Genomic DNA, 18483 nt, shown 5'->3' on the forward strand with positions numbered 1-18483 from the left:
ACCCAGGACATTCTCCAAGTGCATGGCAGCAGTTGCTGCCCATCTCAGTTAACACAAAATATTCATCATCTCATACCTAGACGATTGGCTAATCAAAGCATCCACGTCTCAGGAAGCTCAGCTTCATTACAATTGGACATGGAATCTCCTACAAAGGTTACGCCTTCATGTCAACAACAAGTCGACCTCTGTCACGGTTCAAACTTGACATTATCTGGGAGTTCCCATTGACACCTCCTTTGGAGGAGAGACACTTACAGAGGAGGAGAGATCTCATGAAAGCCTATCACTCAACGAAGAGAATAGTATCCTCCTCTTTGGCTTAAATGTCTCCTGCATTTTTCTCACACTGAATGCCTGTCTCCACACGCAACCTCTGCAGGAATGTCTCAAGGACCAGTGGGATCAACAGACGGGCAATTGGGAAGACATAATACAACTATCCCTTCATGATAAGCTGTCCCTGAAATGGTGGTGCTCTTCAAACAATCTACTTCCAGGGATGACATTTCATCAGGAGAGCCCTCCTTAAACTATAATCAAGGACGCCTCACTACTGGGATAGGGAGCCCACATGGATCAGCTCCAAATCATGAACAAGTACTCTTAGAGAGAATCGACATACCATATCAATCTCCTTGAGCTGCGCGCAGTCCATCTGGCGCTGAATCGATTCATCCGTTGTTCAGATCCCACTCCCTGCTTCTTCAGGCAGACAATAAAACAACCATGTACTACCTCAACAAGCAGTGAGGGATGAGACCCAGGCCCTTATCACACAAGGCCCAGACGATCTGGAAATGGCTTCTAGCCAGGGACCTCACGTTCACAACTCACAATTGGGTGTCTAAAATTCTCAAGCCGACTCCTGCAAGAAAACCACAAGTGGGTCTTAAATGACAACATTGTTCAAAACATCTTTCAGCGATGGAAAACTCCGGCCATTAACTTGTTCGCCACCACAGAAAACAGAAAATGCAGAAGCTTTGCCTCGAAGGTACTTCCAGCCAGGGACACTGGGGAATGCCCTATGGATCAAGTGGTCTGGCAAATTCCTCTACGCTTTTCCGGCAATTCCCCTGATCCCAACAGTCCTCATCAAGTTGTCCCAATCAAGAACCAAGACAATCCTAATAGTTCTGGAGTGGCCAGGTCAATGGTGGTTCACAGACCTCCTTCACTGGTGTGTCCATCCACATCTCAAGCTGCAATGCAGGCCAGACCTGCTAGCGAAGTTCGGATTCCAGATGGTACAGCCCAATCACTGCTCTTTGAATTTGGAAGCAGAGCTCCTGAGCAAGTGCTGTACAAACACTTCAATATGCTGCAAGACTTCATGGACATTCTCAAAGAGCATAAGCAGCCTTCAAAACGTTATGCACATGCCTTCAAATGGAAGAGATTTTGCATATGGTGTTCCTCTAAGAACGTAGAGCCTACATCATGCCAGGAAGATGTCATTCTTCCATACTTACTCCATTTGGCGAAATCTGGCTTGCAATTCTCTTCTGTAAAGGTTCACCTGGCTGCTCTAACTGCTTACAGAAAATCTCCTTCATAAACCTTTTTTCAAAATCCCAGTAATCAAGGACTTTCTGGAAGAGTTAAAGAAGATTTTCCCTTCTATTTGGCACCCTTCTCCTCCCTTGGAGCTTAGCATAGTACTTTCATGAAACATGCAGAATCCCTTTGAGCTTATGCACAAAGCCTCTCTACAACAACTTTTTTGGAAGACAGCCTTCCTTGTGCAATAACATTTACTTGCTGGGTAGCGAGATCCTAGCGCTTTGTTCTCATGAACCATCCAGAATCTCCCACTCAAGAAAAGTGGTCACGAGGACTCACCCGAAATTCCTCCCCAAAAATATTTTGGACTTTTATGTCAATCAAACCATCTCCTTGCTGACATTCTTTCAGAATTTCTCTATTCCAGCTGAAAGAAGTCTTCATTCCCTGGATGTGAGGAGTTTTTTTTAAATCTCTCTCGATAAGACAAGGGACATTCGCAGATCGAACCAATTGTTTATCAACTATATTCCGGTCCAGCCCCTTCCAAGCAATACTTCTCAAGATGGATAGTTTCCTGCATCCTATTGTGCTACCAAAAAGCTAACAAGACTATCAGCGAACTCTAAAGCACAATCCACTAGAGTTAAATCGGCTATTGCTGCTTTATTGAGGAATATCCAATTTCAGGATATTTGCAAAGCAGCCACGTGGATCTCTGTCCATATATTTACCAAATCTAACTGCCTAGACTCTAATGCTAGAGCAGTCGCTCAAGTGGGACAGGCCTGTCTTAGAATCTCTTTGCTTCAAGGGGTCTATTCACTACTTATGGCTATAATAGAAATTCACCTACGAGAGGAGTAGATTTACAGGTAAGAAACTATTTCATACATATGTAGGTCTGCCAAGCCCCAGAGTATAATGTATCGATTAATTGCTATGCCCAGTCCAACAGCGGATTTCAGATGTCCATCTGTTCACAATAATCTTGGATCAATGGACAGTCACTAGAGAGCTTAGAGAAAGTTCTTCACCTCCCAACAAACATGCACCACCTGCAGCCCTACCTAATTTATGAACAAGTTCAACAGTATAATATGAACACCACAGGATTTTATGTTGGACTAGTGTGAAGCGAGTCTCGACTGATATTGGAGTAGGGAAGGGAAGAGTCTCCTGCCATTTGTCCTCTTCCAATTTGTCCACTTCTTGGATCCATCTATATCTTAGACTTGTTAGCTCTGCTGTTGTTTATTAGAATGACATATGCCTGGGACATTGCCTGCCCCGAACCCCCGACCAACCCCCCCCCCCCCCCCAGCTAAGTTTTCAACAGCCTTATTTCTAGGGGTGACCCTACTATTATTTCTGCGTAATCCCCATGCAAGCCCAGATGGTGTGTTTAAATTGGAGGTTTTGAAAGGCCTGAGGTTCACTTACATTTTAAGCTGTCTGAAAATGTGCAAATGAGAACATGCCTTCACCTCCCAGACCTCAGCCAGTGAAGAGATTCCAATAATGTCCCACTTCTTAACAGCAGCTAGTTTTTTCACCCCTTTTGAGTCTCGTGCCAGTTCATAGAGGCATCTTGGGTGTCCGTATTTTACCCCAGCCTATTTATTTGTTAAGTTTGTGCCATATTTTCACAGAAACCGCAGTTGTAAGTAGCGTGTCGTGGGATAGAGCGCCACCCTACAGAAAGTGGATGGATCCTCTGTCTCATAGCATTGCTAACCATCCTGTTGGCTGGCACCTACTGTGTAGTTACAATTTTGACAATTCATTATCACTTAGTTAGTTCTCTCTCAAGCCTTGTTCTCAAAATGCATTGGTCACCAAGTTCCTCTAGCCTCACCTTTCTCCTGAGTAGTCTGGTTACTCTCCATGTCTCCCCAAGGCTGCCATACCACATCTGCCATAGGATCGTCTTCATCTGCTTTACATCGGTCACAGAGCTCTGGGATTTCTGCCTGAAATCGGGAACCCACATTTATCCGTCTGCAGAAACAAGAACCATTATCAAACTAGGAGGTAATGCCAACAGCCAACTCATTCTGGCAGTATTACTAGATCAGTGCCTGAATTCCCAAAGGTTGTATCACAGGTTTGCATACAACTACCACTGCAACCTTTCAAAAATACTTTTTGAGGAAATGTAATTATGTGATGCACATACATACTTCAATATTAAAATACATCCTAGAGTACTTAAATGAAGAGGAAGTGTGCCTCTTATTTTAGTATGGGGTCACAGGTGGCCTCCAAAGAAGCAGGCAATGTTAAGAAACAAGGGTAGATTAGAAGTCATCATTACCGCCCAATACCTGCTGGTTACACAATCAGGTCCGCAAAGATAGGACAGAGGGCTGTTTGCAACACGGTTCATATACATGCAAAAATGCCTTTGATATGCACCCATCTCAGTCTCTAGACAGATTTCATATTTTGCACAGCTAGACTCACAAGACATGCAGGAGACACACCAGGGCAGCTGCACGCAGAGTCACTAAGACCTGTGCCAAGCCTTAGCCCACCGCTAATGCTCAGAGTCGAGGCTGGACATACCTTTGAGTCCACTGGGACAGCCCTACTACTGTACAAGTCTATTGTCTGCTTTCACACAATGTTCCTAAGCTATTTGTTCAGCGGCATACACAACTGTGAGCTTCTGGTACATCACATGAGGTGCCCGAAGTCCTAACCAGTGAAGAAAATGTGTGCTGTAACCACATTCTCTTATGACAACTCATTTCCTCCCACAAAGAGGGGAGTTACCGAAAGCACACTTGAGATCAAGGAAAACGGATTCCGAAAACGTAATGTTAAGGTGAAATGTATAAGCAAAACTGAATAAGATAACTCATGAGCGGAAATAAAGCAACAGCCCTTCGGGAGAAGGGAACCATCAAAAAAAGCCATTAGGGCACTTCGGGTGGAGGATGCCGAAGGGCGGGCGCGGCGAAACAACCTACGTTTTGTTGGCTTTCCGGAGGACTGCGAGAAAGGGCCCATGGATGCCTTCCTATCCCGATGGCTGGAGGGCTGGCTACCCCCGGACACCCTGTCGCGCTGCTTCGTGGTGGAGCGTGCACACCGCGCCCTGACGCAGAAACCGCCGGCCGGGGAGCGGCCTCGCCCGATCATTGCCAGGTTCCTCAACTTCCATGACCGGGACGTTATCCTCCGGGAGGCACGGCTTAAAGACACTCTGCTTTACGACAACCACAAGATCATGATATTCCCAGACTATACCAAACTGGTCCACCAGCAGAGGCACTCCTTCCTGGCGGCTAAGGCCAAGTTGCGTGGCCTGAAGATTCAATACTCGCTGCTCTATCCTGCTCGCCTCCGGGTGATCTTCAACTCCAAGACTCTTTTCTTTGATACACCGGAGGCCGTCTTCAACTGGACCGATGAGGCGGTCAGACTTCGACCGCATGTCCAGCCGGGGTTGCACTCCGGGTCGTCGCGTGGCTCATCACAGGACCGGAGCGACTCGTCAGGCAAAGGAAAACGGCACCGCAAGTCCCGCTCCCGGCGGAGGTCCTTGTCCCGGGATCCCCTTCTGGGGGACACACAGCCCGATACGGATCAATCTGGCAAAGACCCCTGATCACCATTCGCTAGGATTATCCGCTGATCGCCTGCATCTGTGACTGTGCACTGCGGCTGCTGAGCCCTGGTCGGTGGAACGGACATTGGCTGGTGCAGTATTGGCTTCTTCTTTGGCGTGTACTTGGGCCCTTGTGGTCTGGTGCCTCCCGGTGGTGCTTTGCTTGTGACTTTGCCATATGTTTGATGGGGTTCGGGGCACGTACTATGGGCTGCCTCCTTCTGTTGGGACTGGGGGGGTGGTTCTGGGAGCGTGTCTGTTTAGTTCGGGGGGGGACTGGTTTGGGATCCATTGGTATGGCTGGCTTTGGGCGCTGTGTTTTGGGCCTGAAGTACCGTATACCGCGACAGATACTTCATTGTTCATTGAGGGGTGGGGGAGGGGGGTACTGGGGTGTTTGGTCTCTGGTGGGTTGAGTCGGGTTTAGCGGGGTAGTGGGGGTCAGGGTTGTGTTCTACGGGGTGCACGTGTTTCTTCTGATGTTGGCAGCTGGAGGGTTGGGAGTCTGGGTCGGGTTACGGGGATTACAGGAACAGACCCATCGTGACAATGGCTGATGCTCCACGACTTGTGCCGTCTGGTACTCTTATGCGTATATTGAGCTGGAATGTCCGGGGGCTCCTGGACAAGATCAAACGGGGGGCTGTGCTTCGCTGGGCAAAGAGGGACTTGGCTGATGTGCTCCTTCTCCAAGAAACGCACATGCTGGGTACTAAAGCACTGAGTCTGCAGAGGTTTGGCTTCGACCAGGTGTTTCATGCCGGGTTTGCTCGGGGTTCGAGGGGGGTGGCCATCCTGGTCCACAAACGATTAGCCTATACTCATGAGCGTCAATGGCTCGATCCTCAGGGCCGGTTTGTGTTTGTACAGGGGAAGATTGGTGTGGAGCCTGTAATATTTGGTAGTGTGTATGCCCCCCCCCCCCCGCTGCAGTGGGCCCTTGCGGAGCGGCTGTTTGCCTTGTGGGCCGAGCTTCCCCGTTCCCTGGCTGTGATTGGTGGTGACTGGAACGATGTGTTAGATATGACTTTAGACAGGAAGAGGGGGCGAGGGGTTGCGGCTGTGGCCTCCCCTACGAAGCTGAGTGCAATGATTGATGGTCTTGGATGGGTGGATGTGTGGAGGCATCTTCATGCAGAGCGACGAGAATACACCTATGTGTCTGCTGTGCATGGCTCCCTCTCGCGCTTGGATTGTGTGTTTGTACCGGGGGCCTTCCTTGACAGGGTGAAGGGGGCGGCGATCCGACCTCGCGGGCTGTCCGACCACTCCCCTGTGGCGGTTCAGATTGACCTTTGTAAAGCGCGCCAACCGTTCAGATGGCAGATGTCTACGTGGCACCTGCAGCAACCGGGCTACTCCCGGCATCTGCGCGGCGCGATCGCCCACTATTGGCAGGACAATCTTACCGAGGGGGTTGATGCGGTGACGGTATGGGAGGCCATGAAACCTGCCCTGAGGAGTGTCGATATTGCCTGGTGCGCTTCTGCTCGCCGGACCCGACAAGAATGTATTGCTACTGCTGCGGAACGTGTGGAAAGGCGGGAGGCACGACATAGGGAGGCGGCCGATGATGTGAGGCTGCGGCTGCTTCTACAAGCGCAACAGTCTTACTCCTCGGTCTTGTTAGATGAGGCCCGCCAGGCATGGCTGGCTACACGTAGTAGAGTATACCAGTGGGGCGACAAGTCTTGCACCATGCTCCACCGGCTGTGTCAGCAGACTTTCCACCCGATCACCCTGCCGGGGCTGGTCGACGATGCGGGGGTGGCAATTACGGACCCCTCGATCCTTGCGGCGACCTTTGCGCGCTACTACGAGCATCAGTATACCTCTCGTGAGAGCCTCTCCCGACTGCATTGAGGCTTACCTCACGGCGGTCCGCCCACAAGCGGTACCTGATGATGTCCATGATGCCCTAGATCTCCCCCTGACAGCTGAAGAACTGGGTGAAGCACTGGGTCAACTTAATGTGGGTAAAGCGACTGGGCCCAGCGGGTTCCCCAGCGAATTCTACCGGAAATTCCACCTACAGCTCGGGCCGCATTACAGGCGGGCACTGGAACTAGCTCGGGAGCGGGGTAGCCTCCCCCCAGACTGGCGACACGCCGAAATTGTGGTGTTTCAAAAGCCGGGCAGACCCCCTGAGCGCCACGAGTCGTACCGCCCCATCTCCCTTATTAATTTTGAGGCCAAACTCCTGGCCAAGGCGCTTGCGAATCGCCTGCTTCCACACATCTCGGCCCTTGTTCACCCAGACCAGGCGGGATTTATGCCGCGCCGGGCGACGCGACAACATTCGGCTGGCGCAGGCAGCGATTGACGCGATTGGGACGACCGGGGACCAGGCGGCACTGTTGTTGGCTGACATAGATAGTGCCTTTGACTCAGTCAGCTGGACCTACCTCTTTGCCCTTCTGCCACTACTGAACTTGGGTCCTGTCTTCATCTCCTATGTGAAGTTACTCTATACTAATGTCACTGCCTCGGTGCGTGTTTCTGGGGCGATCTCTGCGCGGTTTCCTGTGGCCAGGGGCACTCGTCAGGGGTGCCCCCTCTCCCCGTACCTCTTCGCGCTGGCTATGGAACCTATGGCCGCCCGGGTACGCCAGGACGCGCTCTATCGGGGTTTCGTGTGGGGGACGGACCACTCAGACAGCATTGCCTTGTATGCGGATGATGTGCTCTTCTTTCTGACTGACCTACACCGTACGGGACCTCGTGTTCTTGAGATAATGCGGGAGTTCGGTCAGGCGTCGGGGCTCTTTCTTAACCCTCGCAAGTCAACCCTGTGGGTATTGGGGGGAGCCTCGGTGAGCTGCCAGTGGGCTGCGTCCCTTCAGGTGGCGGTCGATGGCATGAAGTATCTGGGCGTTTTCCTCTCAGCCTCTACTACCGCGGCATGGGATCGGAACGTCCAGCCGGTGTGGGACAGGGTCCAGATGGACGTTAAGACCTGGACGCGTATGCCCCTTAATATCTATGGCCGGTCGGCCATATTCAAAATGGTGGCCCTGCCTCGGCTCCTCTACCAACTACAGAATCACCCATATAAAATCGACCCGCAATGGTTCCGCAGTGTCAGCTCGGTACTGGGTAGATTTCTGTGGGCCGGGGGTGCCTCTAGGGTGGCACTGCGTACCTGCTTTCTCTCTACCTACTGTGGCGGCTTGGCGTCCGCGGATCTACTATCGTATTACCAGGCCTCCCATCTCCTAGTGCTCAACGAGTGGTGGTATGGGGACCGTAGTGATCCGGCCTATGCACTGGAACATTCATTGATGGGAGGTGCCACACTCCACACCCTGCTGTACTCGGCCAGACGGAGGAGGGCTTTGCCAAGGGTCACTCAGGTGGTCTTCGCGATCTGGCGGCAGGCTTTGCACCGTATGGGGTGGTGGGGCAGGCTGACGGCCGAGACGCCGCTGTGGCACAACGGCCTACTGCCAGCGCTGGCCTCCTTGTCCGGGTTTAGCAACTGGGACGCGATCGGGATCTCGTCCCTCGGTAATGTCCTTAACGGAACTACACTTAAGTCCTTTCAGGACCTTAGTTCCGAATATAGTCTGTCTAGGTCCCAATTCTTTCGGTATCTTCAGTTCCGCCATGCCCTTGGCCCTAGCCTGGTGGGGTTGGAGCAACTCCCCGACTTTAGTCCTATTGAGGCTAGACTGTTTATGGGCGACCTGGGCGACAAGAAGGTCTCTCAGATATACCGCTCCCTGGTCACACACTGCTCCCCCTCCCTCTCGACATTGAAGGCCTCCTGGGAGAATGATGTTGGCCCCTTGGATGATGATGATGATTGGCGCGAGGCCCTTGAATCCCCCCGCGGCGCAGCTATAGCCGTCCGTCTTAGATTTATTCAATTCAAGTACCTTCATAGGGCCTATTATACTAGAGAGCGGCTGTGGCGGGCGGGCCTCATAGCTGCTCCAGAATGTCTGAGGTGCGGTGCTGAAAGGGGGACGCTTTTCCATACAGTGTGGTCCTGTGAGAGGCTGACCCGATTCTGGGCGGGGGTGTGGGACTGCCTGTCGGAGGTATTGGGGTGGGACATTCCCCGTACCCCTAGGCTGGGCCTCCTTCATATTCTGGAAAATGTTGGGGGCAACGCTTACAAACGACACTTGCTGCTGTTGGGACTAGTGGTGGCCAAGCGTGATCTGGCCCAAGCATGGAAGAGCGAACGTGCCCCCCCACTGAGTGCATGGAAGGCGGGATTGGACTTTCTAATGGGTCTAGAAATACCCGTATTTGAGGCCAGGGGGTGCCCCCGGAAACACTACAAAATCTGGAAACGGTGGGCAGACTACAGGGGTCTGGACCTCGATCTCCCGGCTGATATTGATGATGTATTGGCCCTTGATGTGGATCCCGTGCCCTAGGCTATTAGCCGACACTGACTCTGATTTCCATCTCATGTTGCTGACCTGTGATCACGTGCACTGGGCTAGGGTGGGATAAGGGGTGGGTAGCTGGGGGGGCGTTGGGGGGGTGTTGTTGGGGATAGGTGGTTGGGAGGGAATTGGGGTGTGCTTTTCGTAAAACTCTGGGTTCACTGCCATGCTTTTATCTGTGTGTGTTGTTGGCAGTCTCCTCCTGACTGTGGAGGGCTGTCCTGAACCTTGCTTGAACTCTCAATAAAAACGGTTTTGAAAAAAAAAAAGCCATTAGGTATGGAGAATGGGTGCTCTGCATTAGCTCCTCATTTGAAAGGCAAAAATAGTCAGGGACAAAAGTGACAACTTCACTTTTAGGGAAAGAGGGTGGAAAATACACGTGGGAAAAAGGGGAAGTTCACATGGAAGAAAGAGGATGTTTGTTAAAGCCGGCACAAGCATCATTCCCACTTTACATTAGAACAGCCACCACAAGAAAGAACATCTTCACTTGTGAGGTTACAAGCACAACAGATAAATCATACTATCAGGCTGCTATTGGTCTAGGACTTCTGGGTATGATGCACATTTACTTAAAAAATTACCTGGTTGAAACAAAAACGGAATCAATTTTTTTGTCCTCCCAAAACATTAAAAACTTCATGTAAATCCGCCGAAACTTCCAGCGAGGTTTACAAGCACATGACAAAATTTTGGGGTTAACCCAGCGGAAAGAGTCCTGGAAAGCTCGCACTGGGAATGGAATATAAAATACTAGGACTATTCAGGACCTGGAAGGATGACGGGGAGGAGTGCGCACTGATAATGAACTGGCAGCATCTGGGATAATGGAGTCATCTAGCTGGCCTTAGCCACAAAAGGCATGGAGTGACTGACACATGACATGAAAGTGGAGTAATAACTCATGCAGAAGCATTTTGAAAAGGCTCCTTCGTTAGCTACGAAGATCAAGAGAAGGGTCATCCTTCGTTAGCTACGAAGATCAAGAGAAGGGTCAATGTTTCACCTCTAGGGATGGTACTATACATGTGCACTTAAGAGACAGCACTGTGAATAGAATACTAATGGTGCAACACTAGAAAGTGAAATGACGAATATTGGCACCGACCCAGTCCGCCACTGAAAGGCTTCTCATTCTGCGGGACCAATCATTTTGTTTGCAGTGCCATTTTCCCCCAGACGAAGATTTAATATTTGTTAGCTCTGGCATAGGCACACAGAGAAGAAGAGCGCTTCACAGTCAATATTAAGAACACATTATTAAAAATTGGACAATGTAAAAAACATAGGAATACAACGGCAACTAGCTGAAGTAGGGCAGTACATACAAGCAAAGGGCAACAAAAAGAACAGTGATCAAATGTTGAAGCAATATGAAAAGGGGAGCAATCAAGAGGTTACTAAACAGCATCATGTCAGGTAAGCCGGATTTCACCAGGTGTTCCAGGGTGTTATGCAGAGAATGTCTGGTTCATTGTTTTTGCTTTTTTCGGGAAGGGTGGTGATTTGCTCCTGGCATCTCTAGGAGGGGGGGGGGGCACTGCTTAGGTACTAGTGAAGAGATGGGTAGACCTGCCACAGTCATTGAACGAGAGTACAAGAGCTTACACTGCCTCTAGGTTTTACTTTCCTGAGGAGGATGCACTATTGAATGGAAATGGGATTTATAGAGCGCAGCTACTGCCCGAAGGCGTCTTGGCGCTCTTGGTAGTGTTGAGATGTGTGAGATGTGTTGAGATGTGTGGAAGCACAGTAAGATTGTGGTGAATAGTGAAGCCAGATATGGCATAGGTGAGATGCCTAGTTGAGTTAATTAAACCGTTTCACTACTGGTGGTGGAGAGCTTTAAGTGTGGTTGATGAGGATTATGTTTTAGCAGGGATGAGCTCCAGAAAAAGTAAGTGCCCAGTTTATCAGCTTTCACTGAAGCACTTTAAGAGCTTTTAAGGTCTGACATGACACTCAGGCAGAGAAGGGTATAATTTTCATACAGGTTAACAGTGATACTATCCTCTAGCACCATCTTCGCTAAAGGTCCCATGTACATAAGAAGGGATGGGGACTGGATTGAACCTCACAACATTTTAATGGCAGGGATGACGCATTCCCAAAAGACCGATGATTTATAACATATATAACCTATTAATGTATATGTATAGGTTGTACCCATGTAGGTTTACTGCCTTTGGAATTTAAGAACCAGTAAGAATAATATATTTGCACATTATTGGTGTACGCATTTGTTCACAAACACACACATCTAGCCTCCATCTATACAATGTGTTAAACAAATATTGCTTTTGTGCTCACCAAATCCTTATTAAAGATGTATTCTCACAAACGTCATGGGAACAGGAGCTCTGTTCCATACTTTTTTACACTGTGTGAACTATTGCATAAGGGATCATTATTCTGCTGACAAACAGCAGGGGGGATTGATCAATAACAGCAGGCGGCTCAAGGCCATCTGTGGGCTGCTCCAGCTAAGACTGCATACAGCTTTAGGGTTGACATTCCAATTCTCATCAGAACAGCTCTAAAATAAGTTCTCTAGAAGGACATATTCACATATACTATGTTTGGTGTATTCATTTTGCGTTCTTTTCTAACATTTGTCTTCGCAAATGCCACAGCCATAATTGGTATAATGATGCAAAACTATTCTGCAGTTCAGTGGTGCATAATAGAATTACAATATTGTGAACTGATATAGGGATTTTGAAGGTGAACACACCTATACATTCAGTGCTGAGTTTCAGTAAAATCTGATTGCATGTCAATATACTGACCCATTCAGCCCTATACCCTTTATGTGGGAGGACCTCCTGCGATTGCCGCCTAGTCCCTCTCCACAAGGCCATTAAGGCGATAGCCGCACGCCTTAAGGGCTAAGCTAGACCTATCAGAACCGGGTGCAAACAAAGCCGTGGGGAGCATCAAGGAGGGAGTAATTAAGGAGTTCAATGTTACAAACCGTACTCTGAATTCGACAAAGGAGGAGACCTCTTCAGGACTCCTTCCCATTTCCAACCCAAGGGAGAGAGTGGATAGAAAGGTCTTGTATTTAATACACTAGACGGCAACAATCACATTTCTCTAGAATCCACAGTATGTCGTGCAGCACAAGGAAAGTAGAGTCTGTGCTGTATCAAGGTCAGAATACGGATTGGAATGGGTTCAAGAGTTTGTGGTTGGAAATCTGCTTAGTGGGACAGTTTGATGTTTGTTCAATCGGGCATGGGGGAGTTTAGACAAGATGGACCAAACAATACTCGGTCTTCACACTTCTGGCCAGAACTGTTGATTCCACAAAGGAAACATGCCTTGTTGCCTGTTTTTGTAGAGGACTTTCAACTTCTTAAACACATGCCCAAGTAGCATAAACTTAGATCACAGTTAAGGCACTCTCCGCTATATGTATCAAGCTATTTAGCATTCGCAAAGGCCGAAATTCTGCGAATTTCGGCCTTTGCGAATGCTAAATAGACAAATGGAATGTATCAAACTAGTTTGATGCAAAATAAGGAATAGCAAAATTTGCTAATCCTTATTTTGCGATTGCACTTAAGGAATTGCAAATTTTGCGATTCCTTAAATGCAATGTATCAAACAAATAAAATGCAAAAAATGCCATTAAGGATTAGCAAATTACCACCAACTTCTAGTTGGTGGTAATTTGCGAATTCTTATCAAAAATCTTTTTTGATAATAACCAAAGGTGCCATATGACGCCCATACATGCCCTTAGGGCATGTATGTGCGCCATATGCCCCCAAATGTCTTTTTCAGGGGTGCAGCAGGGTGTTCTTGAGACACCCCTGCACCCTTGGAAACATCCCTAATTTGCGATCAGCAAATTGCTAATTGCAAATTGCACTTTCATTCCTATGGGCCTCCTGGCCCATGGAAATGAAGGGGTAATTTGCGATTGACAATTTGCTAATCTCAAATTAAGGAATGCTAAGGAATCGCTATTGGAAAGCGATTTTGTACATACATACCGTTTTGCATTTCCTAAATAGCGATTCCTTAAAATTCGCTATTTAGGAAATGCTAAATGGTTTGTTGATACATATAGCGGTTAGTGGCTTAAAACAGACCACCTACACTGCGTACAACTAATAAAAGAGCATTTCAGAAGGCAATACTGCTGTATGGATGGACCTGTTTAATCAATAGGGTCCATCTTGATCACTCGAAAAACGTAAATAATGACACGAGGCACACGTCATAGCTAGATGCCTCGGTTGGGAGCCTATGAATTTATTTTACACAAGTCTTTGATCATATTTGAATGCGGGGCAATGTGCACACATTAGGAATGGAGGGGGACAGGGCAAGAGCCTGATGTAGGATTGGATAAAAATAGTCTGCTAAGTGGCTCTGCAATGGCACATGGAGATGCTGGGTCCACTACTTACGGTTCAATGCTGACGGGGGTGGCTTCTCCCATGGCAGTGAGGACTGGAGGAGTGACATCAGAGCTGACTGCAACAAAGTAAAATGTGGAAGAAAAGGACTATTAAGAGCAATGCATGGGCACAGGAAAGTCAAAGAAATCACTATAAATCAAAAGTATAAAGGACACACGCATGGCTTTGCTAGGAGCTCCCTATATGCCCTAACGGACTCACGGCAATGTCCCATAAACTAGCCCAGGACACTCAATGTACAGTCTGATAGCAGCCTAGGACACGGACAAGGTTACTGCGAGTCCTGGTGGACAGACATTTCTGATAGTTTGGAAGGTAAAGGAAGTGGGTGCTGTGTGTATATGTGTGCCGTGTGTGTGTAGACACACACACACACACTTTTCCATATGCATCCACACACATTTTACTTGACATTTTCGCAACTGCTTGTTGGAATAAAAACTGTTCAGGAAATATTTCACAGGTTTTAGACACACTATCACTATGGCAACTGCTAGTTTAATAATACATGCAACATGTTGACTTAATTGTCATGGGTGCGCTTTTAGCCTTGCAGTAAGAAACAGATGCCGAACCTTTATGGAGCAGTACTTTCTCATTTTAATTTTTTTGTGTGGAAATTGTATATAAACTTTTTTTTTCCAGTCTGAAGCGTTATGCTGCTCGCACCAGGCAATCGCTTTTCACAATTGTAAAATGGAAACTTGTTTAACATACTTGCAAAATGTTAATTGTTTGAAGGGGCACCTAGCAGGCACCCGACTTGTAAAGAGGAAAGTGGATATATCACTAAAGACCCCGGCAAACGAGGAGTAGAACTATGGAATCCTTGGAGAAAAGGCTGGAATTATTAAGTCACTTTTCATGAGCTTATTAAATGTTTACTGTTTATATTCAATAGGCAATTTTATATACAGATAATGAGCCACCATCGGCACCTTCTTGGTTTGAAGATCGTTTTGGAGTGTTCTACTCTTCGGGTAAATCAGAATTTCATTATGGATAAACCACGATACACAGCACCTCTGATCGCACAATTCACATACCCTGAGTTAAAGCAGGGGTGTTCAGGATAGGTTCAGTAGAGTTGGATTCATGTCAGATTTTAAAATAACCGCAATGCACATTATTTCCATTTAGAATCAATGTATGCATATTTGTGCTATGTGTATAGCATGAAGCCAGGCACGTGTGTGCTCTACTTTGAACATCCCAAGGCTAAAACATCCAGCAGCTCGACTGTAATTAAGTCCCCCTATGTGGATTAGGAAGACCTTCAGTTAACTTTTGTTTCATGAAGGGGGTTCAAAACTTAATAAAACAATAAGAAAATATTCTGGTGGTGGAAAAAATAGCTACAGAAATTCATACAGATATGTTGTCTTACTACGCAGAGGTGGAGGGTAGAACAGACAAATTGATCAAATGAGCGTCTAGTCCACAGGAAGGTGTCGAAGGTTGTGCTACTCGACAAAGTAATTTTGTTATGCTTAGTCCACATGTTCCTTCATATTATTAACTTGTTTTGACTCAATTAAGTGTAGCATTTACAACACACAAAGATTATACGGTAGGTTCACATTGAATCGGTTTGAATAGTGCATCCAAAGAGGCTGGATGCCAACAAGACGATACGTTCCCTTCATAAGTACCTGTAGCATCAGCTTGCTTAGTAGGATTTGCTCTCAGATATGGTAAATTACTTCCTATCGACACAGCAAAAGTTACTCACCTCCAGTATTTACAATATTAGTAGGGGAAACACAATTTTGTGGTACCAACTATGTCCCATTTGGCCCAATGATAGTGAACCAGGTTTTAAAATCTTAAATACAGGCACTGCTGGATGGCACACAGCTGGCCCTCCTGGCACCTTAAAAGAGACACTTGTCCTCCTGGTACATTACAACCCACATGCGTTTCAAACCTCTCTACGGTTCAGCGGACTCTCACTCAGATAACGTTTACAGCTGCAGTGGAGCTGAGAAGGATAGTTGGCCTTGCACAATGAAACAGTCAGAGTACTGAAATAATCCAGGTAACTTTCCCCCACCCTTGCAACCAGCTCCAAACTTCTGCTTCAACCCACTGAGAATAGTTTTTCAAGCACAAAACTCAGGGTAGATGGAATAAAAGCAGGTAAATTTAGACACTGGTAAAAATAGATACATGGAGTGCATAGTCTGAATTGAAAATCATCAGAGGTCTCCTTGTTAATGAACGGCACATAACAGCGAGCCTTTCCAGGAATCAGGGACCACTGTTGTGCATTAACTAGTATTGTGCAATTTTGACACATCAGTCGACCAAAACTCAACATCAGAGATGAAAGGCTGTTGAAGTCCGGGGCAATATCGGTCCTTCATTTTTAATTATTATATATCGGTAGAACTGAAGCCCAGCTGTCAAGTCCTGGCTGAATAAGTCCACCGGGAACAGTCACCCTGTCCTCCGAGTCTTGCCCAGAATCCAAAGCAGCTGCATAGTTAAGGGTTGCCACAAACTAACCACTTCTATGAGAGCACACTATTACACAGCATTTTAGTGGCGATTCTGTGTAACTTATTAATAGGTGTTCAACATTTCTTGGTGTCCCTAGATTTGCATATTTGTTCCAATGTTATTCATTGTTTTTCTTGATCGACTCATTTTGCTAGCAACAGAGCTCTCTTGATTGTTTGCAAAGATTCCTCACCTGTGTCTCTGGACATTAGTCCTCCATTTATCACGGGTGAATACTTTTTCTTAGACAGCAAAGGGCCAGTTACAAAGGATTTTTACATATTGGTGCTAGTTTATGCAATTTAGATTGTGTTATGTCTGGGAGTAGTTCTCCCTTTAATGGTGTACAGAAACCTCTCTATTGAGTGACTAGCGCTGAAGGAATCTGCATGGAGTCTGGGTCCAATTCCAGCCAAGATCTTATGTAGAACTTTTAATGAGGGAGTTTGGTCGTATTTATTATGTTTTCCCCCCCTTCCAATCCTGTCATGTGCCCTAATTAACTGCTTCCAGAGAATTGCTTCCTGAGGATCCCTAAAATAACCTGGATCCTTGTGGGATATGGTCAATTTCTAGTCTCTGGGATGTACGAAAGTGAAGCACCACAGGAAAAAATTTCAGTAATAAAAACTGTAATCAAAAAAATTTCGACCCATTTATAATGCATCATTGAAGGAATGTAGGCCTAAACTGGGCAAATAGGAGAGCGTCACTAAGTTGAAGCGGTTTGTTTTTTTGCAAAGGAAGATTCATTCTTAATAACCCAACAGACAGTTCGCTCGGTTTCCCAATCAGCACCCATGCTACTCTGAGAGAGGTTCACTTTAAAATCACTAGACACAATTAAATGACTCATCGTTATAGTAGATGAATTAATTTGGATACTCTTCCAAGCAATTTATTATATGTTTCCCCTCACTATGATTTGGAAGCAGGTATATGTTGACTATCCATTCCAATAGGAGCACAGAGGGAAAAAGAGAGGTTGCCCTCCACTCAGTAAATCATAAACACAAAAGAACCCGGTCTCTAAGGCAAACTATTTATGGAAGAAGTATGTATGTACCTCACATCTATTTCCTCCTTTGCAACAAACCCCTCTTATTACGGTTTCATATGTGGTAGTGTGCAATACTTATTGCCCTTTATTTTTTAATATAAAAACCTTTTTCAACAGACAGTCTTCAAGAAACATGCAGGGTGACTGAAATGCAATTTACACAGTTCTTGGTCAATTCAGAACACCTAAATCTAGGTGTACTGAATTGATCAAGAACCGTGTAAATTGCATTTCAGTCACCCTGCATGTTTCTTGAAGACTGTCTGTTGAAAAAGGTTTTTATATTAAAAAATAAAGGGCAATAAGTATTGCACACTACCACATATGAAACAGTAATAAGAGGGTTTTGTTGCAAAGGAGGAAATAGATGAGGTACATACATACTTCTTCCATAAATAGTCACAATGACACGAGGCACAATCCAAAGGAAAATAAGTGACTTTGCTGTCCATACTACTAAAGACATGTTACTTTTCATTTGTTTCAAACTTTATGAACTGTATCAGACTGCTCTAAAAAGAAGTGAATCTGTGGTTGAAACTTTCAAAGACGGTTGTTCCTTGCTACCAAATTCATGCTTCAGTTCTTTGAAATTCCCCAAGATAGTACTTCTTTGCTTTCAGATACCCTACACAATAGGATTCTGTAATTCCTTGAACATGGTGATGAAAGATACTACCTCTACTTTAGATCGCCTTGGGATGGAGAAGCTATTTGTGGTCTGCAAGCCAAACTATGGTCGGCTCCTCTTATCTGGCAATCAGGTAATGTGTGGTCTGTAAAGAGCAGACTTTGGAGAAAGATCGAATGCTTGTGGCCTTTTTCAAGGGAACCAGATTCAAGTCAAAGAACCCATGAAGGGAACATGCGCTAGGCCTATGCGAATACAAGGAAGGTATAGAAACTGTGGTATCCACATACAAGTCCTCAAACAGCTCAACTAAACCAAAAGAAGGCTTGGAA

At 46.6% G+C, this 18483-nt stretch overlaps 1 protein-coding gene across 4 annotated transcripts in view; it reads right to left on the minus strand.

Moving 5' to 3' along the window:
• The window catches only part of MIDEAS (mitotic deacetylase associated SANT domain protein), a 733716-nt gene that overhangs the window by 111178 nt on the left and 604055 nt on the right, over positions 1–18483 (minus strand). For all 4 annotated transcript variants that reach the window (XM_078659668.1, XM_078659669.1, XM_078659670.1 and 1 more), the window contains 2 exons: positions 13947–14013; positions 3365–3507 (listed from right to left, as the gene is read on the minus strand). In XM_078659668.1, coding sequence (XP_078515794.1) covers positions 3365–3507; positions 13947–14013 — 210 coding nt within the window. The remainder of the gene's footprint in view (positions 1–3364; positions 3508–13946; positions 14014–18483) is intronic.

This window comes from Lissotriton helveticus, chromosome 9 (assembly GCF_964261635.1).
Source record: "Lissotriton helveticus chromosome 9, aLisHel1.1, whole genome shotgun sequence".
Classification (NCBI taxonomy): Eukaryota; Metazoa; Chordata; class Amphibia; order Caudata; family Salamandridae; genus Lissotriton; species Lissotriton helveticus.